Source organism: Pinus tabuliformis, chromosome 7 (assembly GCF_031772625.1).
Source record: "Pinus tabuliformis cultivar Carrire ecotype Pingquan chromosome 7, CPIR1, whole genome shotgun sequence".
Classification (NCBI taxonomy): Eukaryota; Viridiplantae; Streptophyta; class Pinopsida; order Pinales; family Pinaceae; genus Pinus; species Pinus tabuliformis.
The window spans coordinates 152,246,476-152,271,969 of NC_142293.1; the positions used below are offsets into that span (position 1 = coordinate 152,246,476).

At 39.1% G+C, this 25,494-nt stretch overlaps 1 protein-coding gene across 1 annotated transcript in view; it reads right to left on the bottom strand.

Annotated features, from left to right (window-relative positions):
- Nucleotides 1-267: 267 nt before the first annotated feature.
- Nucleotides 268-25,494, bottom strand: part of LOC149246313 (protein kinase STUNTED-like) — a 51,499-nt gene continuing 26,272 nt past the window's right edge. Inside the window, exons 9-10 of the mRNA XM_089440541.1 lie at nucleotides 640-816; nucleotides 268-279 (exon numbers count right to left, since the gene is read on the bottom strand). Coding sequence (XP_089296667.1) covers nucleotides 268-279; nucleotides 640-816 — 189 coding nt within the window. The remainder of the gene's footprint in view (nucleotides 280-639; nucleotides 817-25,494) is intronic.

Here is a 25,494-nt window from a genome sequence, read left to right on the forward strand (position 1 = left end):
GTTCACCCGTACTCGCCAAAATTGAATTTTGTGCATAAAGAAAAAAAGCCCCAAATCATTTGTTTTTATCGTTTTTTCAACTGTAAACCTCCATGCAAGCACCTGCAAACATTGAAGCTATCAGCCTACATCCAATTGCACCCTAAAGACACCACAGAGCACCCAGTTCACCTTCTAGCCTACAAAGAGCCTTTTCGACCATTCACAATAGCTAGCCGCCCAGTTCAGAGCTAGTTTTCCTTAAATTCCAGGTATTTAAACCATAATTCACTGGAAAACCTGTCAATTTCAGAACCAATTACTGAGTTTTATTGGTTAAAGTAAAAAATTAATTAAAGAAACTCAAGTGACTTAAGCTTACTTTGTACTGAACCACCATTTCCCTAAAGGATTGAAAATTGTTGACACCTAATCTTCATGATTGGGGGAATTTGTAAATAAATAAATTAGGAATGTGAACATTCATTGGGAGATTAACTGAAAAATCACTCCTATTGTATATAACAATAACCTACCTATGGAATAATAGACGAATAAGTTTTACTGCCTTTGGAGAGTTACTACCTGGCCTGACATGGTATCAGAGCTAGTTCTAAAAATAGTTGTAACTCCCTTCATTTTTGCTACTGTGGGATGTACGATGGCCTGAGCTCTATCCTCAAACGCCTCTGTCGTTCTATCCACTGAGCGCTGCTCTGCCTCTGCCATATTCCCTTCCAACGCTGCTCTGTCCATAACACGCTGCTCTGTCATATGCCTTTTATTTCTAAACGTTGTACGCCTGTCTGTCATATGCGTTTTTTCTGAACGTTGGCCCTGTCACAAGCATTGTTTAATGTATTCATTGTGTAGCATTGAGTACCAACGTTCCATCGACCATCACTCATTCTATTCAATGCTCTGTCATAGTCTTTTTGAATGCTGCCTGATATCAAAGCTTGATATATCTTTTTGAACGCTATAATTTGAAACGCCATGCCTCCGATCCACTTCTGGTTTTATGATCAAATGCTGGTTTTATGAAGGCATTTGAAATTGAAACGCCATTTCCCCACTTGTTGGATTGTGCGTATTGTAAAATAGATTGCAATTTTGGACAAGTGCTTGTGTTTGCATGGAACACAACAATCCAATGTAGGGGAATTTTCATAGCATCTGTCTGAAGCGTTTTCTCAACAAGTTTATTTAAGATGCTAAGAAGATGACATTGTTAAAGGCACTGTTCAATTGATTATGTGAAGACTTTGGTATCTGGAAATGCTAGTGGCAGACTTGCTTGCGGGGTTGTCGGTCTTCAAGGATGAATATGAACAGTGGAAAGCATACATTTGAACAAATTTTTTTTTGTAGCAACAGTTAATCACGCCTGCGTGCTTCATTATATGGTAATGTCATATGTCATATGTAATATAATGGGAGTATATTACATTTAAAGTGTTAATGTCATATGTAATATAATGGGCGTATATTACAGCATTGAAGTGATATGTAATATGTAAATATATTACATTTAAAACATTGAAGTGATATGTAATACATAATATTTGAATGAAATGCTGGATGCTTTTATCAAAAATTGGAGGGATTTTAAGAAAATAAGTTTGGAGAAAATATATTGCATAAAGTTGTAGCATGAGGAAGAATTTGAAATCTCTTTTCCCTTTTGAGTACAATTTCGTTGTATATTAGCATAAGCTTTTTTTCTATCAGCAGAAGTTTTTTCTTACACAATGCATTCAATCATCTCTATGGCAGGAATAGTTCTCACTGACAAGGAGAACTATCCTGAATGGTCCCGGATGATAAAACACACCCTCATCTTCAATGAGTTGTGGAAAGGAGTGTGTGTCGGAGAAGGAGACAATGACCCAGTGCAGCCTACATCAGACAAAGAGCCCGTCATTTGGGAAAACAAGAACAACAAAGCCTATGCATTAATCGCAACATCTGTAAATGAAGAGGTGAGTCGCCATATTTCATCATATTCAACTGCCTTTGAAGCTTTACAAAAGCTGAAAGAACTCTATGACTCACATTCTGCACTTGAAGTTGTTCAGCTCATGATTAAACTCTTCACTCTTGAACTGAAAAATAATGATCCTCTTATTCTTGCATCTAAAGTAAAGTCTATAATGCATGATATCAAATCCACTAAGGTTGAGCTGGATATCCCTCTTATTGCTTTTCTCAAGGCACTCTATCCTACCTACTCCAATTATCTTGAGTCTTTACAAGCAAATGGAAATCTTAATGATATAACCTTTGACTCTCTTGTGAAAAAGTTTGTTGAAAGAGAGAAAGCCTTTGGAAAGAAGACAACCCCTGAATCTTCTGAAGAGACTGTGTGCCTTGCTCATAAAGAAAAGCATCTTGCTCAAGATTCTATAAGAGGAAGAGGTGGACGAAGAGGAAGAGGAAGATACTTCAGAGGTAGGGGGGGCAGACATTCTCAAGGAGAAAAGGCAGATCTGCATTGCATTCGCTGCAAATGAAATGGATCACATGATGCTTCTACATGCAAGCTACCATGGGTCAAAATTGAGCAGAAAAGAAACTGGCAGAAAGGTAAAACTGATGATACAGACAAATGTAAAGCACCTGAATCCGCTCACTATATTGAGGCACAATGTAACATTGGAGTAAATGAAGATTTTTTTAATACTTCACTTGCTTCTTCGAAAAATGATTGGTTTCTTGATTCAGGAGCAACCTGTCATATGACTCATAGAAAAGGATTTTTTGAAGATTTCACTGACAATGTTGATGGAGCAATATACTTTGCAAATCAGTCAAAAATCAAGCCATCAGGGCTTGGCACAATCAGGCTTAAACTGCCTGGTCTTCCAGACTTTCTTCTGGATCATGTTCTATATCTCCCATAGCTCAAGAGAAACTTGCTGTCCTTGGTCCACATCCGCCAGCAAGGTCACTCTATTCATATGTTTGATGGTAAGCTTGAGGTAAGAAAAGCATCTGACCACTCACTTGTCATGAGGGGAATAGAAGAAGAAAGGCTTCTCAAACTACAAGGAACCTCTGCTCATGCACAACATTTCTCATATATTTCTCATCATGAAGAAGGTACACTTCCATCAAGTTTATTATGGCATGCTAGATTTGGACATTTAAACTATGACAGTCTTTGCTTATTGAAGAAAAATGGTGTTGCCGGTTTGCCTACAATTCCTAGGAAACATAAGCAATGTGATGCTTGCATTCTAGGAAAGCATAGAAAATAGTCTTTTCATGATTCACATTCAAGAGCACATAGGAAGCTTGAACTCATTCATTCAGATTTATGTGGTCCAATGCCTGTTCCTTCTGCAAATGGAAATAAATATATCATGACATTTATTGATGATTACACCAGAATGTGTTGGGTTTATTTATTGAAGAACAAATCTGATGCCTTTCAAACATTCAATAATTTTCATAAATGGATTGAAAATGATGCACAATCTCATATTGGGTCTATTCGCACTAATAATGGAAAAGAATATACATCAAATGAATTTGAAAACTATCTTCGCCAACATGGGATCAAACATCAAACAACTGTGCCTTATAATCCCCAACATAATAGTGTAGCTGAAAGAATGAATAGAATAATATTGAATATGGTACGATCTATGCTTTTCTTCAAAAATGTAAAGATAATGTTTTGGGCTGATGCTATTCTATGTGCTGCATATATAAAGAATAGATGTCCATATAATGCTATAAGAAACAAGACTCCCTATGAATTGTGGTATGGACATGTTCCTTCGGTAAAACATCTCAGGATCTTTGGTTCCACCTGTTATGCTTTGATACCAAAGGTACATAGAAACAAAATTGGTGCTATAAGTCGTAAGTGTATCTTCCTGGGGTATTCAAACACCTCCAAAGCATACTGTCTCTATGATGAAGTAAATAAAAAGTTTGTTGTATCTAGAGATGTAATTTTTCTTGAATCATCCAAATCTGAAAATGTTGTTGAGCGGCAACTTGATCGCTTGGATAGATTCGCAAAAATGAAATCGTTTCAAGAATTTAATAATCAGATTCCACATCTTGAAGGGGGGATTCCTATACTAGATCAACATGTGGAATCTTCTTCTGAAGAACAATCTCCTCTGCATGAAACTCCAACAACGGATGATGCTTTAAGTGATGTAATTGATAGAATTGGGAGACTCAATCTTGATTCAGTCCCAACTCAATCAACAGAGCAGCCTGGACCATCTCAGAAAGGTCCCACAAAGTGGCTGACAAAGACACTTGAAAGTGTTCATCCTGATGAAATTGGAAAAATAGGAACCAGAAATTCAAACCGACAAAATGGAGGTGATGTAGATGACTCTAATTCACCTGTTGATATGGATGTTACTTATGATTGTGAATTGAACTTGTCTACAGATTTTGAACCAACTTCCTTCAAAGAAGCTGCTTCTCATGATGAATGGAAAGAAGCGATGCAAAAGGAGTATGATGCCCTCATAAAGAATGGCACTTGGAAGCTGGTTGATCCTCCATTTGGAACCAAACCAATTGGCTGCAAGTGGGTCTACAAGAACAAGTACAAAGTTGATGGCTCACATGACAAGCACAAAGCTAGGCTTGTGGCAAAAGGTTTTGCACAGAAGGAAGGGGTCGATTATGAGGAAACTTTTGCCCCCACAGCAAAATGGGCCACCAACCGGACACTCTTTGCACTAGCAGCTCAGAACGGTTGGAAAGTCCATCAAATGGATGTAAAAACTGCATTCTTGAATGGAGATCTAAAAGAGAATGTTTTTATGTCCCAGCCTGAAGGATTTTCTGTGAAAGGACATGAACATAAAGTATGCAAACTTGTGAAGTCCTTGTATGGCCTCAAACAAGCACCGCGAGCCTGGTATGAAAAACTAACTGAGCATCTTCTGAAACTCAACTTCAATCATTTTGATCTTGATGATGCAACTTTATTTGTCAAGAAAATTGGCAAAACAGTTGTGTATCTTGTGGTATATGTAGATGATCTTTTAATGACGGGGAACAATGAAAGCTACATTGCATCCATAAAGAAGGAATTAGGGAAAAGTTTTGAAATGACTGATTTGGGCTATGTTCATTACTATCTTGGCATTGAAGTAACCCAACATTCAAAATCCATATTTCTTTCTCAAAAGAAATACATTTGAGATTTGTTAAACAGATTTGGCATGACAGAGTGCAATCCTCTTTCTACTCCAATGGAACAAAACTTAAAGCTCACATCTATTGAAGGAAAGGAATTTCAGGATGCAACAAAGTATAGACATCTTGTAGGAAGTCTCATCTACCTCACTACTACCAGACCAGACATTTCATTTACTATTGGAATCCTCTCCAGGTTCATGCAAAAGCCTTGTGAGGGACATTGGTCTGCTGCAAAAAGAGTTCTAAGGTACTTGAAGGGAACTCAAGACGTTGGAATCAAGTATACACAGGTGGACGACTTCAGCTTGATTGGATACTCTGATTCAGACTTCGATGGAGACAAAGAAACTGGGGTTTCTACTTCAGGATATGCTATGAGTCTTGGATCAGGAGCTGTCACCTGGAGATCATGCAAACAATCAGTTCCAGCAGATTCCACAACAGAAGCAGAATACGTGGCAGCAACTAAAGAAACGAAAGAAATTGTGTGGCTCAGGAAAATTCTTGAAGATTTGCAGGTAAAACAAGTACAATCAACTCCACTCATGATTGATAACACCTCTGCAATAAAGTTGGCCAAGAAACCAAAGTTCCATGATCGAACAAAGCATATCAATACTAAATATCATCTGATTCGACATCATGTTGAGGCCAAAACAATCCATCTCCGTCATTGTTCCACAAATGAGCAAATTGCAGACATCTTCACCAAAGCACTTGGAAAGGAAAAGCCTGAACGATTCAGAATGATGCTTGGACTCACCAACATCCCTTCAGATTAAGGGGGGGAATGTTGACACCTAATCTTCATGATTGGGGGAATTTTTAAATAAATAAATTAGGAATGTGAACAATCATCGGGAGACGAACTGAACAATCACTCCTATTGTATATAACAATAACCTGCCTATGGAATAATAAACGAATCAGTTTACTGCCTTTGGAGAGCTACCCCAATTTCCATGGATGTTAGACCTATTTCCACTCCTCATCTAGACCTAGATCACCTCCCCCTAGATGATAAGGATTTCTAGATAAACAACACCTCTATCCATGAATCGCCTCTCAAAACTATACTGCCGATACAGAGACCAATACCTGAACCATGCTCATAAAATTGGTTTTTGGGAGTCCAATTTTCCTAAGTACCAATTCCTTGAAGTTCACATTTTCCCATAAATTGTCCATTATTGCCATGCAAATTATATCCATCGTCAAAGAGCAGTGATGTCCCCTAACCAAACCATACTTTTTGTTAGGTAGCGGATCCCCCCATGTAAGGGTTTTGGGGCTTAAAGCCCACAATTTTGGATAATAGTATGGTAAAGGATCTGCAAAGTGTGCGGAGCGTGAATTGTAATGAGTCAAGTCAAAGGGTTGTCCACCGAAAATAATATAAGAAAAGAGAAAGTGAGTCAACCTGCCCATGGTCCACGGACCATGGGAATGTATAAATAGAGCGAGGCTCTAAGGGTAGAAGGTAGTTTTTGTTGGATCTTGAATGTTATGGGTTTATGAAGGAAATATTCACTTTGAGTCTGTAAGTCCGAGTCGAGGTTGATAGTAGTTAGAGTAGGATCTATAGTTGTGTGCGCAAAGGCCTGGTAGAGTCAGCAACTATGTGCGCAGACCCCTGCAGCTGAGTGTGCAGGGTGGAAGTGGATTGTACTGAACTAAAGATTAATAAAAGATAAGTGCTTTTGAAGTATTTTTCATTCGGTTGCAGATCTATCTCTTTTTTGTTATGTTCTAAGTTTATGCATATCTATGATTGTGCGCACTTGTTATTACTATTGAATGCTTGATTAAGACCTTAAGAATTAAATCAGATCTATAATAAACACATTAATAATAAGAATCTAGGAAGTGCCTAGTCGCCGAGCTATGCAAAGGTCAGACAAACTGTGTAGAGTAGCGCAAGTGCACAAGTTGGTTTGCAACCCTTCCACTCCTCATAAAGACATCCCTAGGGTGCGAAAACCTGGTTCCAGCACCCTCCCATACTACCTTGGGTGAGACTTTAGTCTGTGATCCACAGATGTTGCTGAAAGGGCCGATAGTGTGGGATTTATTTGGTTAAACACTTCTAAACCTGGGTTAGGCCCCGATAAGTCAACACTTTTCACCATCACTACTGAATCTATTAATGAGATGCTGCAACTTCAACCAGAGCAAAAATTGACTCCTATATCCATTAGAGACCTGTTGGACTCATTTCCCAAGCTTAGCCATGCAAGATTGGCCCAAATAGTCCAAACCTTCATTGTAGAAGAAAATTATACCCCCAAAAGAACCCCCTCCATATGTGTATACCATATTTTCCCCATTTGGCCAGGACATTATAGAAATGATATCCAATGTCCTAGGTTATACCACCAGTGAGTATATAGATGAAATAATACTAGCTTTCATGTCCATATACACTCGAGGACAACCTCCTGCTGTCATTTATGATTATGCAAAATTTATAGCTGAGAGGATGTATGACCAGTTTGTCAGGATGAGCAATGAGAGAGTCTTCAAATACTCCTATGTTTTGTATCACCTTTTTCTATACTACCAAGTAGATAAGTTCCCCTTTACTCTCCAAAATCTTGACACAAAAGGTCACCCTAGATTAGTAATTTTTTGGACTCCATTGATCCATAAATATGACTCCCCATATTCATATACAGACTTCATAGACCTATTTGTACACTCGATTGTGACAATGCTGATAGGAAGCCCTCCTCCAAGAATCAATTCAGATATAAAGAGGATCCTGCAACTCTCAAAACAATCCAGAGTGGATGATTGGTACTTGTACCAAACCCACACTGAGATCAGGATTTATGGCTGTGAGCTGGCCCCATACAAACTACCTAAATACCTCCCAATGAGGTTACTTTCTTTGGAGTACTACATGTAGATTATAAACTCAGATGAGGTAAACTTTGTTAAATCTAAAAAGAAAGCCCAGCTCAAGATTAAAGACCAATTAGGTCCCTTTATTTGTAATACCAGAGAAGTTGGAAAGGAGGCAGACCTAATCCTTTAAATATTAAAACTAAAACAGAGCTTCATATGGATATATGCTCCCTTGGACTTCATCTGCAAAAGAAGGCAGAAAAACAAGATGGCTCCCTATATTCATAATCGCATCCCTTAAATAGAAAAGTATGCCAAATAATTGCAATGGGTGGAAAATACTTTAGAGGACAGGGATAGTACTGAACTTGCTATGGAAAACACATTGATTGACCTAGAGGAACAACTTGATGAGGGCTCTTTCCTACAGGTGCTAGAAGAATCACAGGTACTAGAAGAAACAAAAGTACTAGACTTATCAGAAGTACCAGAAGAATCAGAAGTACTAGAGCAATCAGAGAAAATAGATAGGCCAGAGGCCACCATGAGTATCCCCAAGTCTTACAGACTCCTCTAAATGAGGAGAAAAGCCTCAAGAGAAACAAGAAATGGGACACTACTTCAGAAAGAGAAACATCACAAGCCTATGTAGAGACAAGCCAGGCTAAGAGACAAAGAGTCAATCCTATCTTTGAACAAGAATATACAGAGGAGACAACTAAGGTTACAAGCACAAAAAGAGATGGGAGTAGGCTTGCCACTCCATCTAGAGGCACTCTAGAACCTTCCACATCACACACTTAGATGTTGGAAATATAGAAAAGTGTTGAGGTATCCTCCTTCAGAATGCCAGCAAATAAAGATCAAGACATAAAGGAGAGATACAAAGAAATAAAGGCTAGAAATGAGAGGCTGAAAGCCAAAACCTATGCACAGTATTTGAAGATGACCCCTACCAATCAAATAAGGCTTATGTCAGCCTATGATGTCAAAGAGGGGAAAATGAAAATGACTTTCATCAAGCCAACCACTTGACAACCAAGAACAACATCAGATTTTAAGAAAGTGTATTTTGAAGTACTGGCAAGGGATATTCATCCCATTGACCAGATTGAGCTGCATAAGCAAACATGTGAGATGATTTATTCTACATTGACAACGAAAGCCATAGTATCCCACCAATTGCAGAACTCTTTAAACAATATGTCAGCTCAGTTTCAGTTGGAGAAGGCCTCTTCATAGGAAAAATATATAAGAATCAAGTCCTTAGAGGACTTAGTGATAGAATTGGGAGATGATCCCAAAGATATGAAAGCAATAGACCAGCTAATTAAAAGGAAGAATGATGAAATTGCTACACTAAAGAAGTAGCTCAAAATTCCCGAGCTGCATCACCCTCAAACAATGGAAGTCCTAGAAGCACAAAAAGGACATGAAGAGCTTATGGACCTAGTCCTAAAGCTAAATGATTAGCTTAAAGAAACAGAGAAAGAGTTTGACACTTTGATTCAGTCCAACCAAAATGACATGGCCACAACTTCCAAGACTGTCATCCCCACAGTATCAACAACAGCTCCTTCCACATTGGCAGCAACATTGGCACCTATAGCTCCACCTGCCATAGCATTGCCAAGTATGATTGAGTCCACTACAGCAGCAGGTACATCAACTAAGAAAATAGTGTAACTAGTAAAAGCCTTGGAGGAGATGTCCATCCAAGCTACAGAGCTCAAAAGATTAAAGGAGAAAGTGGAAAGTTTGGAAACTGATTGTAAACTTGCCCAAATTCAACAAAGAGAAGAAACACATAAATCCCTAAGGATGGGTGAGAAAATCAAAGTCCTAGAGAAAGATTTGACACTACAGAAGCCGCTAGGACAGACTAAAGAGATTCTCTGGGCCAATATCATTGACTCTGTCAATGATATTTGGCCATCAATCCAAGTCATATTTGAGCAGATAGCATTGGTGAAGGTAGCCACTGAGGCTATCTAGAAAGTAAGGGAAGAATTAGGAGATAAACCTAAGGATGCAAATCGACTCATCCACCTCCTGAACAGTAAGAACAAATATGAGCTCCATGAGCTTAGCATAGAGGATAGGACTAAAGCCATCTTAGAGATTAAAAAGGTTCTTTCCAAAAGAAACCTCATACTCAACTTAGAAGAAAAGTGCCATAACATGCAGGTAGCCATTGACAGTTTATGGCTAAGTTTCAAATTTTGAGGGACAAAGGCCTTCCTAGTCCTATGGTCATCAATGACAAACTTATGACCCAATTGGACTATAGTGATAGACTCAGGAGGTTGGCCAAGGAACAAGCCATCTCTTCAGGCATTAAAGCCTTGCCAACAGGTAAAGTATTATATGATACATTGGAGAACTTGTTTTTCCTAGAACATGAGGTGAAACATTTGTTTCTCACCAAACCCAGTTTTGAAAAATATACAGAGGTAGACGAAATTTTTAGAAGAATGCTGAAAATGAGATTGCCTGAGAAAAAATGGTGGGAGAAAATGACAGATTTACTATGAAAAAGTTTTACATCAGAAAGTTACCACAGTAAATCTAAAGGCAGCTAGGTGAGGTAAGTAAAAGACAGATCAACAGGGTCAAATGGTAACACAGTCAAAGAGTATTAGTAAAACAACAAAGTAAAGAAGATTCCAGCATAGAAATACCACAACTATCAGCCATCTTAAAGGGCTCCAACTAAAAAAAAACAGCCAGTAACACCATAATAAAAGGGACAGCATGAAGCAGTTTAACATCTGTCTCTATCTTCATCCAAGAAGATATTCTTATTCTCTACATTAAGTCTCAAGTTGTTTTGAGCTATTTTGTAATTATTTTTGTATAAGTACTTCACATTTCGAAGTATGTAGGGTGGATTCCAATACATTTCTATAGACTTTTTCTCTCAAATCAAAATTCTATTGTATCAATCATTGGATTGTCTTGTTGGATCAAGGAATAAAGATTAGATATTTTACAGGATTCTTGTGTAAAGAAAAATACAAATAAGTATTCTCTCATGTTTACTATTGTTTCTTCTTATGTTTCTCCATAATATTGTTTGTTTCTCTAAAATCTAAATGTATAATAAGGAATGATATTTCTGAAATTGCTTGAATGCACTCTGTCTTGACTGTTTTACATTCTGAATGTTTTCTCCTAAACTATCTTAGCTAGGGAATTATTCATTGTTCCTTAGCTTCCGTAGTTTTTTCTCTGGCCTATAGCAAAGGATTCTTAATTGCCCTTTGTTCATGATCACCCTTTCTTCTTCATTTTGATCCCTGTCCAAGGATTATTAAGTTCCCTTTCACCCTGGTTAGAATCATTTCATCCATTAGACCTGAATATTTTCCTTTTGCTTTGCTAGGCTGCCCTGTGAACATTCCCTTTAATGATTTTGTCCAGTTATGCTATCCATTGATTGACTCCATAGCCCAATGGCTTGAAGACCTAGCTCTATCCATCTGCTCCAAGAATTCCACCACCCAACCTTCAATCCAAAATCAAAACCCCATGAACACTAAGAACTAGCCTAAAATCTCATAAAAAACAAAGGTAAATTATAAAGAGAGAGCCCTCTCTGGACTTAGGTTGGCTAGAACCTAAGCCTAAAAGATTAGTTTGTGGTTACCTCAGATGATTCCTTCTTTTGATAACTTCTAGGGAAAACTTATGAGTGATAATAGGTAGTAGAGTAGGAGAAGGCTTTGTAGTTGACTGCGTAGAGACCTAGTAATCCGCAGCTAAGAGCGCAGACCCCTGTAGCTGAGTGTGCAGGGCAGGTTGAGTCTGTAACCGATTGAAGCATTAATAAAGAGAATTTTTACATTATTTATGTGTACCTTTTTTGTTTTATGCATTGAATTATATTGGGTATGAATTGCAAGCTTACTATTTATTTGCTGCGCGAACTTATATGAATGTGTTGAATAATTGAATATAATATAAAGTGTTTGTTTACGTGAAGATAACTAATTGTTGTAAGAAGATAAGTAAGATCTGTGGTGTAACTTGGGGAAATATTGCAGATTGCTACTTTAGTAGTGTGAAGGCTCCTCAACCCCTGGCTAGGGCTGTGCGAAGGAAAATATAACAAAGTGCAAAGGCCTCGTAGGTCAAGAAAATGCGCAAAGTGACCTACGTAAAGGTTTTCACAGTTGGACTAAATCAACCCCTCAGACATCTCAGGGGTGTGGAAACATGGTTCCAGCACCCCCCCATACTGCTTCGGGTGAGACCTCAGTCCACGCTCTGTGGGTTGTTGCTAAAAGGGCCAGTAGTACAGGGATTTGTTTGGGTAAATAATTATAAACCTGGGTTAGGCCCCATCAAGCAAACAAATGGTTCCATTATTGGGATCGGAATCTGCATAGAGATGTCTGATGTCGTATCATTGGAATCCAACTAAGAAGGAAATTGAAGGTTATTTGGACAGGAGGATTCATCATTTCATGGTGTAGGAGAACAGGAATCCACGACTATCAAAGGAAGAGTGGTTAGACTACTACCTATACATAGAGATCCATGAAATTTTCTTTGCATCTTTCCCTACTGAGCTGTACGAGTGGATCGCGAAGCTAGCAGATAGCCAAGGAAGGTGGAAGCTTGACAATCCTATTGTGTGGACCCCAGAGTTGGTGCACAGATTGGAAGCATCAGAGGATAAGATCGCGCATGTTGTTGATCACTGGCTCGATCAAATTATAGGAGGATTCATTACTGAGTTCGCAGTAGATACTTTTGTTAGCTATAGCAAGGTTAAGTGACACTTTCTCAGAGGACAACGAGGTAAGTACGTAAAGTCTCTGCATACTTGGATTAAAATTTTATTGTGTGAAAATAGGGTTATGCAATTATCTTGATGTCTGGAGCCATGTGAAGTGAAAAAAACTACAGAAACAAAGGAAGTAAGGGACCAAAGAATAGCCATTTGATTTCACTTCCACGAGGGGACAAGGAAGATCTCGCAAAGGTCTCGCTGCGAAGTGCGAGCAATTTGATAAGGCAGAGGATTCCGTGCATACCACCCCCACCCACACCACCACCAGCTTCACTGCCTTCACCTCCATCTGTGCCCATACCACCTCCGTCACCATCACGAGTCAATATGGAAAGCGCAATAAAGTTGCCTGTGTTCAAGGGAGTAGGAAATGAAGATCCGGACTAGTTTTGGTTCCTGATAAGAACTGTATGGGAAGAACAAGTAGTTACAGATGATAATATAAAGAAAGTGACATTGGTCAGTGCTTTGCATGATTGTGCACTGACCTGACATATTAAGAATTCTAATGACAATCTGAATGCAGGGATCATGGATATCCAAATTGCATTGAATAGAGAATTTAGCAGGCCGAAGTCATAGGCACAGTCAATCATTGGATTCAAAGAGATCACAATGCTACCAGGCAAGACTCCTTAGGAGTTGGATCATATATTGAAGAGCACAATTCATGAAGCTAATATGACTTTGATGGATGGACAACACCGCGAATGGTTTGTAGCATTGCTAACACCACATTTGAGGAAGGCACTATCACAACAGAGGTTAATGACTCAGGAAGAGGCCTTGGAGATCGCAATGAGGGTGCATGAGACCTCGATATAAGATCCTAACTTGGGGGTTTAGCAGATCCATGCATAGTTGAAAAAATTATGCCTTGAGATGAAGAGTCTGAAACAGGATAGGGCAACCTGACCAGAAGTGCGCGAAGAGGTATGGTGCATTAAATGTAAGGGCCAGGGTCATGAAAAGGACCACTGCCCAGTGTTCATGAATTACCTCGTGGGAGGAGGACCGATGCCATTAAGACCAGAGGCACAAGCAGGACCTACCATCGCACCCGCTTTATGGTGCGCGATTTCTCAAATAGGAGGAAAGCATGCTATAGACAACTACCATTTGTTATAGAAGTACACACAAAATTTTCAACAGTTGTTCTATAATTTTTGTAGATCGATTGAACATGATGAGTGCACTTGTAGAAGTTATGAGCTAATGATGGATAGAACTCCCACCTACATGGTTCAGGCCTAACCGCGGCCCCTTGACCAGAACACATTAGTGGCGCGAACTGGATTTTAGGGGCGCAGACAAGGTCGATGTGGAGGAGGACCTAGAAGAGGTTGCAGACAACTGATATGCTACAATTGCGGAGGGCTAGGACATTATGCCCATGATTGCACGAATCCAATGCATCCATCATGTCTATATTGTACCTTGTTTGATCACAAGATGGAGGATTGCTGACTCAGAACCTACAGATGATAAGGTCTGAGCCGCATGAGGAAGATCCAAATGTGAACATCGTGCTTCGAAGTGGAATTACAATGGGAGATGATAAAGGAAAATAGCCTGAAGATAGTAGTTGGGTTCGCAAGGCTCTGACGAAAGAAGCAGAGTTTGATTTGGAGCACGCTAAGAAAACCTTCATGGAAGCTAAGAAGAGCTTCGTTGATGCCTCCACTTCAAGAAGTAAAGATAGAACGGAGCTAGAAATGGACCCATCTATGCTTATGATTTTCCTAGAAACATGCATGAAGCTATTGCATGATAGTAAGACTGTAAAGGGATTGTAGGAACTCGTTAACAGATGCGCTGGGACCGTGCCAAGAGAGCAGCGCGTAGTCTATAATATTGGAAAGCATGTGACGAGGATAGGAAGAGAAATGAGGTTGACCACGTAGATTGGAGAATATGAGCTCGAATAGGTAATTATGGATTTAGGATCGAATGCGAACATTCTACCGAAGTAGACATGGGAGCGCATGGGAAGGCTTACGCTGCAATGCTCTCCTATCCAACTGTAAATAGAGAACCAACAAAACATAATACCTATGGGGAGATTGTAGGGAATCACCGTGGATACTGAAGGGGAAAACACGTTAGCAGACTTTGAAGTGATAGAGATTGTTGATGGCAACAATATCTGCCCTGCGCTCTTAGGAATCTATTGGGCCACTGACATGAATGGGGTAATTAATATGAAGAAGTGCAAGATGATTTTTGAGAAAAAGTCTCTGTGCGTAGTCATACCTTTGGACCCTAAAAAAGGATCACACTACACAGAGCAAGTGCGCGACTATGATAGCGATGAAAATTTGGACTACATCTATAAGATAACCGTGCAAGAGCAAGACTGGGTAAATCCCACTGTGGATAGATGAATCTCATGGGAGTGAAAAAGCTCTTGTATGTCATATTCAAATGAAGAGATAGAGTGATGGAAGAGCCAGTTACATGAGGTAACCACACTGAACTATAACATGATGACAAGATCACTGCACTGTGTATCAATAGAAGTGAGAGATTTTCCTATTTATGATGGATTAGGTGAGGCAAATGCTTTCATGGACAGATTTAAAATATAGTTGCCAGAAAAACAACGTTTTGAAGCTTTGAAGCGGGTACTACATGCTACACCTGTGAGGTGGTGGGGTACGCACCAAGGAAGCTTTGAGGACTGACATGAATGCAGGAGAATGATGCGCATGCATTTTGGGAAGCCTCAGATGTGACTAACAGATAAGTATGATAGACGGGATGATATGTGCGCGCACCTGGCCAAGTGGGCAAAGGTCTATGGAGAAGAGCCACAATCTGAGTGGGTGCACCTATTCTGTCATACCCTAGATGTTATACTCATGAACTGGTATATAGAAATAGAGCTCCTCCATGGGACAGGTGAATGGGATATCGTTTGCGAAGGGTTCCTATTAACCTTCACTTTTGAGGATCCTTGGTGGGACATTGTTGATGACCCGCAACAAGCGGTAAAAGAAACTATCTTTAGGATACCACAGGATCTGATAGAATCGATTCAACCTGAATGGGCTACTCAGTTGAGCTGCGCACTAGAGTGTTATAATGTAAATGTTGAAGAAGTTGATGAAGATCCGCGGAAAATTAAAATTCCAGAAACAGAAGGCCATCGCGAGGTTCAAAGACCACTGATTGAAGATCCTGACATAACCACGCCACTAAAGACAAAGTAGGTGAACAGTGGTATGGATGCCAAACCTAGGTATGCAATGCTTACCAACTATTGGGATGACGCAATGGTGGATAAGGTTGCTGAGTTACTCCACGAGTACCAAGACTTATTTAAAGATCATGAACTTAAAAGGAATCATCGGAGATTTAGGAATGATGAGGATCACATTAAGGCCTGGCGTGAAGCCACTTAAGTAGAGGCCTTATCGCTTGAATCCAAAATACAAGGAAAAGGTCTGTAGAGAACTAAACAAAAAGCTCACAGCAGGAATCATTGAGCTGGTGGAAGAATTCGATTGGGTAAGCCCTATGGTGGTGCAGGAAAAGAAGCGAAAAGGTGAGAAAAGAATATGCATGGATCTTAGAAAATTGAATGATGTGTGTGTGCATGACCCATTCCCAAATCTGTTCACAGATGAAGTATTGGAAAATTTCGGTGGGCAGGAAGCATATTTTTTCACTAATGGATTCTCAGGGTACCACCAGATCAAAATCATGCAGGAAGATAGGAGAAAGACAACCTTCACGACTGAGTGGGGCTGCTTTCAATACACTATTATGCCATTTCGGTTGAAGAATGCATCGGCCATATTTTCGCACGTAGTTGTTGCAACATTCAATGAATATATCCACAAGTTCCTGGAGGTTTATCTTGATGATTGGATTGTATTTGGGTTAGTTAATCACCATGTAATGAGCTTATGCTTGATGCTGGATACCTATCGAAGACACCAAATCATGTTAAACCTCAAGAAGTGTACATTCCTTGTTCCTTTTGGGAACCTATTGGGACACATGGTTTGCAGATAGGGACTGATGGTACACCCCATGAAGATTGTGGTGATTCTAAATTTGGAAGCATCATGAAGTGTGAAATAGTTATGCACTACCTTGGGACATATGGGGTACTACAGGAAGTTCATCACAAGCTATGCCCTGATCACGATGCGGATGGAGAAGTTTTTGAAAAAATATGTCATGTTCTACTGGAATGATGACTGTAAGAAAATCCTGGATGTACTAAAAGAAAAGATGGCCTCTACGCTGATCCTGGTCTTCCCAAAATGGGACGAGTAGTTTTATGTCCATGTTGATACATCATGTATAGTGTTGGGAGAGGTACTAACATAGGAGGGTGGAGAGGGATTGGATCACCCTATCGCATTCGCGAGTGGAAGATTGTTTAAAGCAAAAAAGAACTATTCCACCATTGAACGCGATGGATTGAATATGGTGTATGTGCTCCAAAAATAGCGGCACTATTTGCTAGGGGGACACTTCAAGATGTATACAGATCATTCCACACTAAAATACTTGGTCAATAAGCCTGTATTGGGGGGCGCATATGTAGGTGGCTTTTATTTTTCCAAGAATATGATTTTGAGGTCATTGTGAAGCCTGGGCGACTGAACACTAGACCGAATCACCTGTCATGGATTGAGATAGGAGAGGAACCTACTAGTTTGGAGGAAGGATTACCTGACGTACAACTCTTTGTTGTGCAAATAGAGGATGGAAACTTTGAAGATATAATCCACTTTCCCACAACTGGAACTGCGTCAAAGGAGTACTCTGTCTAGCAGAAGAAGGAACTGATGGTGCATGCAGTAGATTTTTCTGTCATTACAGGGAACCTATATAAGATGGGCAATGATGAGATACTATGAAGGTATGCACCTAAATTTGAACAAAGCCATATCCTTGCGGATGGACATGGGGGCATTGTGGGAGGCCACTATGTAGGGAGAGCGACCGCACAAAATATTCTCTGTGCAGGGTTGTGGTGGGCGACCCTTCATTAGGATTCAAAAGCACATTGAAAGGCATGTGATGTATGTCAATGAACAGGTAAACCATCGTGGAGGGATGAGATGCCTTTGAATCCACAAATGATGTTGCATCCCTTTGAAAAGTGGGTGATCAACTTCGTAGGACCTATCAAACCTCAGGGAAAAATGGGTGCGAGATACATTATCACTGCGATAGAGTACCTGACTCATTGGGTAGAAGTGCAACCAGTAAAAGATTGCACGACCACATGAAGTTTCTATTTGAACACGTATTGACATTATTTGGATGTCCGAAGATCTTAATGAGTGACTACAGCACACATTTCATGAACAAAACAATCAGTGCGTTGACAGAAGAGTTTTAGGTGTATCATCAGAAAAGCACACCATATCACCCACAAACCAATGAGACAATAGAAGCATTTAACAAAATATTGGAGACTGTGCTGACCAAAGTATGTAATGAAAAACGATGTGATTAGGACTTGTGCATACCTACAATATTATGGGCTTATAGGACGACATGCAAGAAACTAATGGGACAGACACCTTTCCGTCTGGTCTATGGAGTGTAAGCTGTAATGCCAATGGAGTATATCATGCATAGTCTACACATAGCAGCGCTCATAGGTATGACGGTTCGCAGATCCCTGGAGGAGAGGCTCGTGCAGTTGGAGGAACTTGAAGAGGAATGATTTTTGGTTGGATTCCATCAGTAGGTACTAAATCAGCGCGAAAAGGCCTGGCATGATCGACATTTTAAGTTTTGCACCTTCAAGGTGAACGGTTTGGTGTTACTATATGATAGTAAGTCTGATAAATTCTTGGGAAAGTTCAAAATGCATTAGCTGGGACCGTATGTTATTAAGGAGGTCATGGACAGAGGCACGGTGCAATTGGTAAAGCTAAATGGAGAACCTTTCCCAGGCAAAGTGAATGGCAGTTGGTTGAAGCCATACACAGGTGGCCTGACTATTTGACAAGCTGATAGAAGCACAATCTTAGTGCTCTAGGTAGTTGAAAGAAGGCACGAGACTATAAACAGATGCAAGGAATGCAGGAGCAGATACAGGGAAGCAGTTTAGATAGCACAGTATCTGAATAACGCTTCTAGGAGATACAGTAGGTAGCGCTCAGTACGTTGCCGACCTTGCAGCAGTCCGAGCAGAGTTGGGAGGTCTCCGCGTGAAGATCTCCTCACTTACAAAGTGACTCGAGGGCAAGTCACGATGTTTGTGTTGGGGCCCTGTTGGGTGAGGGATCCCCCCATGGCATGTTTTGGGGCTTAAAACCAAAGTCTTGAATAAGTCTGATGTAAAGACTCCGTGATTTGTGGGCGCAAAGTGTGAAGTTGTAATTAAGTCATAAGGTTTTCCACCCTTACTTTTGTAATGTAATGTCAGCTTAAGAGTTATACCCATGGTCTGTGGACTATGGGATTATATAAATAGAGTGAGGCTCTGAGTGAAAAGAGAAAGGAATATAAGAAGAAGATCTAATGACGAAGCAGAGTCTAAGTATAAAGTCGAGTCTTTGGGTAGTAGAGTAGGAGAAGGCTCTGCAGCTGAGTGTGTAGAGAGCTAGTAGTCCGTAGCTGAGTGCGCGGACCCCTGCAGCTGAGTGCATAGGGTAGGTTGAGTCTATAACTGATTGAAGCATTAGTAAAGAGAAGTTTTACATTATTTCTGTGTACCTTTTTTCTGTTTTATGCATTGAAGTATATTGGGTATGAATTGCAAGCTTACTATTTATTTGCTGCACAAACTTATATGAATGTGTTGAATAAGTGAATATAAGATAAAGTATTTGTTTACGCGAAGATAAATAACTGTTGTAAGAAGATAAGTAAGATTCACGGTGTAACTTGGGGAAATAGCACAGATCACTACTTTAGCAACACGAAGGCTCCTCAGCCCCTGGTTAGGGCTATGCGAAGGTGAATATAACAGAGTGTGAGGGCCTCGCAGGTTAGGAAAGTGTGTGAAGTGAGCTGCACGAAGGTATTCATAGTTGGACTAAATTGACCCCTCAAACATCTCAAGGGTGAGGAAACTTGTTTCCAACATCCCCCCACACTGCTTCGGGTGAGACCTCAGTTCGCGCTCCGCAGGCTGTTGTCGAAAGGGCCAGTAGTACAGGGATTTGTTTGGCTAAATAACTCTGAACCTGGGTCAGCCCCCATCCAGCCAATAGTAGGACTGCACACATGTTAACTTAGCATTCTTTTGAAGCAAAGCCTCTTATGAGATAATTAGAAAATGGTGTGTTTTAGCATTTGATTTCATTCTCTTTCCTTATACTTTCTTTCTTGCAATAGGTTAAGGTTCCATTTCGAGCATTTCATTTTATGCAATTAGTTTAGGATTTGAGTTCAGAACATGCACTCCATTACATCATGACAACAAAGGAAGGACACATTGTATGCTTCACACACAGTGCGAATACCTCTTAAGTTTGTATGAACCTCGGGTTGATAATTAAAGTCGGTAGCCTTGGGAGTTGCAGCATTCTTGTTGCAATATTGAGGCTCATCAACTATTATCATGTCATGGGTATTTCCTTGAATAATTTTTGCAGGTATTATATATTCATCAAGAGAAGACTCAATGCATAATCTAATGTTTTGAAGAGTGAGAAAGGGTAGCATGACAAGAATAACAATCAAGGTGCAGAACAACAACAATAAGGTCACCACATTAATTCTTTAAGTGGGAAGCACTACATACAATCATTGTAAAAGTATCATTGTACAGAGTCATTGTAAAAGAATCATTGTAAAATTTGTACAAGTTTCTATCTGCCAAGAGTTGAAGAGGCAGTGTCGAGAGGTCTAGGATCATCATTAGGTGGTTGTGTCATAGTTGGGGTTATGGTCTAGTGTGTCTTCTTCTTCTATATCATTATATATCATTGCAAAGTGGACCATTTTCCCTGGTATGGGAGTCCATTCTTCTTTTATTCTTCTATAAGGTGGTAGGGTGGTGCTATGCTAGTGCATGAAGTCACCAACAGGTTCAAGCCTATGAAAACTTCAGTGTGCTAGGGTGGTGCTAGGGTGAGTTGTAGCTCATTGGGTGTTGGGGCATCCGTTCAATTGATTACTGAAGAATATTGGGCATTGGAGTGTCCATCCAGTGGAGCTAGAGAAGAATTCTTTTCTAGAATTATAGGAAGTTTTTGCTTTCATTTCAGTTGGGGCTGAATATTAAAGAGTTTATTGGAAAAGCATTTGGTGATTTTTGACTCGGAGGGGGTGTTCCACCTAAAATATTTGTGCCTTTTGTGTTCTTTTACTTACTATTATTACTGCATAAACATTAATAATAATTGAATATTAATTAATGCTCTGAAAATATTTAAAAGTGTTAATTGCTAAGGAATATTGATTCACCCCCCTTCTCAGTGTTTTCCAACAATTGGCATCAGAGCTTGGTTCCTCAATAGCAGTTTAACAACTGGAAGGAGATCATGGAGCATACCAAGAATGGTGTACCTCTATTCAATGAAAATAATTATGCACCTTAGAAAGGAAGAATGGAGGTCTATCTCTTGGTGGAAGGTTACGAAGTATGGGACACTATTCAAAATGGCTTTACACCAACCACAGATGAACAAGGTAAGAAGAATTTGGTAAATGATGCAAAAGCAAAGAATATTATTATCAATGGACTTATTGAATCTTCTTATCATAAGGAGTTGGGTTGTAAAACTACCAAAAATGTATGGGACAAGCTTGAGAATATATATGCAGGTGACTCAAATGTCAAAGAAGCAAAGCTTCAAATCTACAGAGAAAAATTTGAGCAACTCAAAATGAAATAAGATGACAACATTGTTACATACTTCCAACACGTTGATGAAATAACCAACACTCTGGAAGTATTGGGAGAGCATGTTGATGAGAAGACTATTATATGTAAGATTCTTAGAACGTTACCAGGAAGATTCAACCCAAAGGTATCAGTCTTAGAATATAGTGAAAATCTAGAAAAACTCAGCAAAGAGGAATTGCATGGAGTTCTCATAGCACATGAAATGAGACTTGGTGAAGAAGAGGGTACTTCACATATAGAAACTGCGTTCATTGCATCTAAGAAAACCAATAAGGACAAAAAAACTTCAAAGGCAAAGACCTACACCTGCACCTACAAGTGTGAAGAAAAGGAAGATGATGAAGAAGGTTTTTCAGATGGAGAATATGCTTACTTTATGAGAAAACTAAAAATTGGTAAGGGAAAATTCAAAGGTAAACTTCCATTGATATGTTTCAGTTGTGGTGAGGTTGGGAATTTTGTAGAAAAATGTCCAAACATAAGTGTTGGAAACTCAAAAGGAAAGAAAGGATTTAAAGAATTCAACAAGCAAGGCAAGAAGAAAGGATTCAAAAGGAACTTTCTCTCTAAATAAGATAGCTCATCATCCGATGAATACAGTGACAATGAAGAAGAAGCCAATGAGCGAGTATTGTTTATGGCCAAGCACAATTAACAAGAGGTATCAAATAAAGAAGAAGAAGGGTTGACCATAGAAGAATTTTAGGCAATCAAGCCTTATAAAAGATCTCAAGGCTGAGATGATCCGTTCCAATACTCTTGAAGAACAAGTTCAAGGTCTCAAAATTGAAGTTGAAGAACACAAATGTATTGAAGATTCACTTCAAAAGAAATTTGAAGGAAGCAACCGAGAAAGAGAAGCATTAGAAGCTGAAGTAGTATCATTGCGTAAGGAAGTGAAGAAGGGAAAAGGTGTCCAAAACTATGCCAACAGCTCAAGGGCGTTGGAAGAACTCATCAACAATCAATGATCTTATGATGACAAAACTGGCCTTGGTTACAAAGAAGAAGAAATAGGACCTTCTACAACAAAAGAAAATGAACCTATGAGATCTGGCATGCATGTAGACTTCATTGGACAAGATTTGCAAGAACAGCCTTGGAAGACAATTCCCTGACGAATATTTTCATCTAGGTACCAACATATTTTTCATGGCTATTGTTATTCATGTGGAAAATTTTGACATAGAGCTTCAGAATGTTGCATGTATGTTTGGAATGAATATAATTCCAAGAGATCTCTCAGAAATGGATATTCCAGAACTCAACATAATATCCACAAATTTTATCATTTGAGAGATGATGTCGAATGTTACAAATGTAACAATTTTAGACATATGGCTAGGGATTGTGAAGTTCCAAACGGGTACAACTATTATCGGCCAAACCCTAGAAGCAAATTTGCAGGATCACGAGATAAACAACAAACAAAATCTTCTATGAATAACATCGAATGTTACAAATGTCATAACTATGGACACATAGCTCGTAACTTCAAGTAGAAGATGGAATCAACCATGAATGAAAATCTTGATGACAAGAATAAGAAGGTTTGGAAAGGGAAATAGGTATAGGATGAACAAGTACAAGATGACCAAGAAAAGAAAGAAGGCAATAAGATCCCAACAATTATGCTTTCATGATTTGTAACAGATTGTGAAGAATCAATAGTTGCTTCGGTTAATGACTCGAGTCAAGATGATTCATTAAATGACACATTATTTTGAACAATTCAGCTTATCGACTCCAAGAAATTTGAAGATGAGGAGTCTATGCAATAGTATATGATACAAGTCTATGATTGACAGACAGGTAGTTTGAACAATATGGCAGTTTCATTACATGTTCAGGGGGAGTAAAATAGTTGAAGTAATACAGGTTACCAGGAATAAGACAAGATTTGTTTGAAAATGATATGCAGAGGTTGAAGGAATCGATTTTGAAGAAACATTTTGTCTCATTGCCAGAATGGAAGCTATCAGGATGTTTCTCGTGCCACAAAAATGTAAAGTGAGTTTGAAATGTCTATGCTTGGAGAGTTGACAAACCTTTTGGGGCTTCAAATTTCTCATCTGGATAAAGGAATATTCGTATATCAAACCAAGTACGTCAAGGAAATGCTCAAAAATCCAGATGGAAGATTGCAAGCGAGTCGTTACCCCCATGATAATAGGTTGCAAGTTAAGCTTAGAAGATTCGTCAAAGGATGTGGACCAAAGATTGTATAGATCCATGATTGGTAGTCTCCTATATGTGATAGCCTCTTGTCTTGATGCGATTTAGGCAGTTGGACAAGTAGGAAGATTCCAAGTAGCAATAAAAGAATATCATATTATTGCTGTCAAAATAATTCTTCGATATCTAAAGGGAACAACAGAATATGGCTTGTGGTATCCAAAGGGCAACAATCTCATTATTCAAGCCTTTACATATGCAAATTGGGCAGGAAGCATTGATAAACGTAAGAGTACTAGTGGAGCAGGATTCTATCTAGGTGGATTTCTCGTATCATGGTTGAGCAAAAAGCAAACCTCAATATCATTATCTACAACGGAAGTAGAATACATTACAATGGTAGCTTGTTGTGCTCAAGTCCTTTGGATGAAACAAACTTTGAAAGATCTTCAAGTACAATTCAGTGAGCCTATTCCCTTCTTCTGGGATAACACCAATGCCATCAACATCTCCAAGAATCTTATCATGCATTCAAAAACAAAACACATTCTGATAAAATATCATTTTGTTAGAGAAAAAGTCGCTAAAAATAATATAAAACTTGAATATGTTGGTACAGTAGAAAAAATTGTTGATATCTTCACTAAAACTTTATCTCGTGAAGCATTTGAATATCTTCACCAGAAGCTTTGGATTCTCCCAAGTTCTCATTAGATTTTCCTTATTCAAATAATAAAGGGGGATTGGAAGTGTGTATAGGTCTGCAGGATGGTTGTGTGTCAGGGGGAGTTACCCTTTGCCATTAATGTCAAAGGGGGAGAGAAGGCAATACGAAGAGGTGCCTTGATTTTAGGGGGAGTACTTGCATTCCCATCAATGCCAAAGGGGGAGATTTTTTTATCTAAAGATGATCTGAGGTTGTCATTGATTTCAACCCAAGAAGCACTAGGGGCTACCCTGATCTTGCAAGGGAATTTGACTTGACAACTTACTTTATTTTGAGTCAAGGATCTTCTAGATAGATTCTACTCATCGAGGTGTTTCCGTTGATATATGGCATGCCAAGTAATTCTTCATGTTTGAGAGATATTCATGTTTGAATTTAGTAACCCGAGTTAATGGGCTAAAATCTTATGGGGCTATGGCATGACACTCATAATTTGTTTTGGTCATTGAATATCCAATAATTAATATTTTTTTAAGCTCCTAAAATCACTCCAACATTCTCTATAGAAGCCCCTCTCAACTTTAAAAAAAGAAATCTCATATATTCTCCAAATGTAGTGATCGTGGAATTTTCACTATAGCTTCATTTCTGTGAAGTCTTAGATTCTTAAATTAAAACCTATTTTATTTGAATCCTGACGAACGTTGTGACCAAATTTCCGATCTTGGTTCGCTATATTTTTGGAGATATGATCTGTGGAAGTTAGGGTTTTTGCAAGTTGTTGAATTTCATCTCAAATAAGTGACTGTGGGAAAATCGTCATAACTCTCTCTCTGAGAAGAGGATTGGAATTTTGTAAAAAGTGGAGGATTGTCAGGGAAAATTTTAAGAACCCCCCCCAAATTTATAAATATAATAATTGGGCGAATCTCCATGGTATATAGGAAAAATGGAAGGCGATTTTATCAATAATATAATATGTATATATAATTTTCTGGCGAATCTCTCACCAGG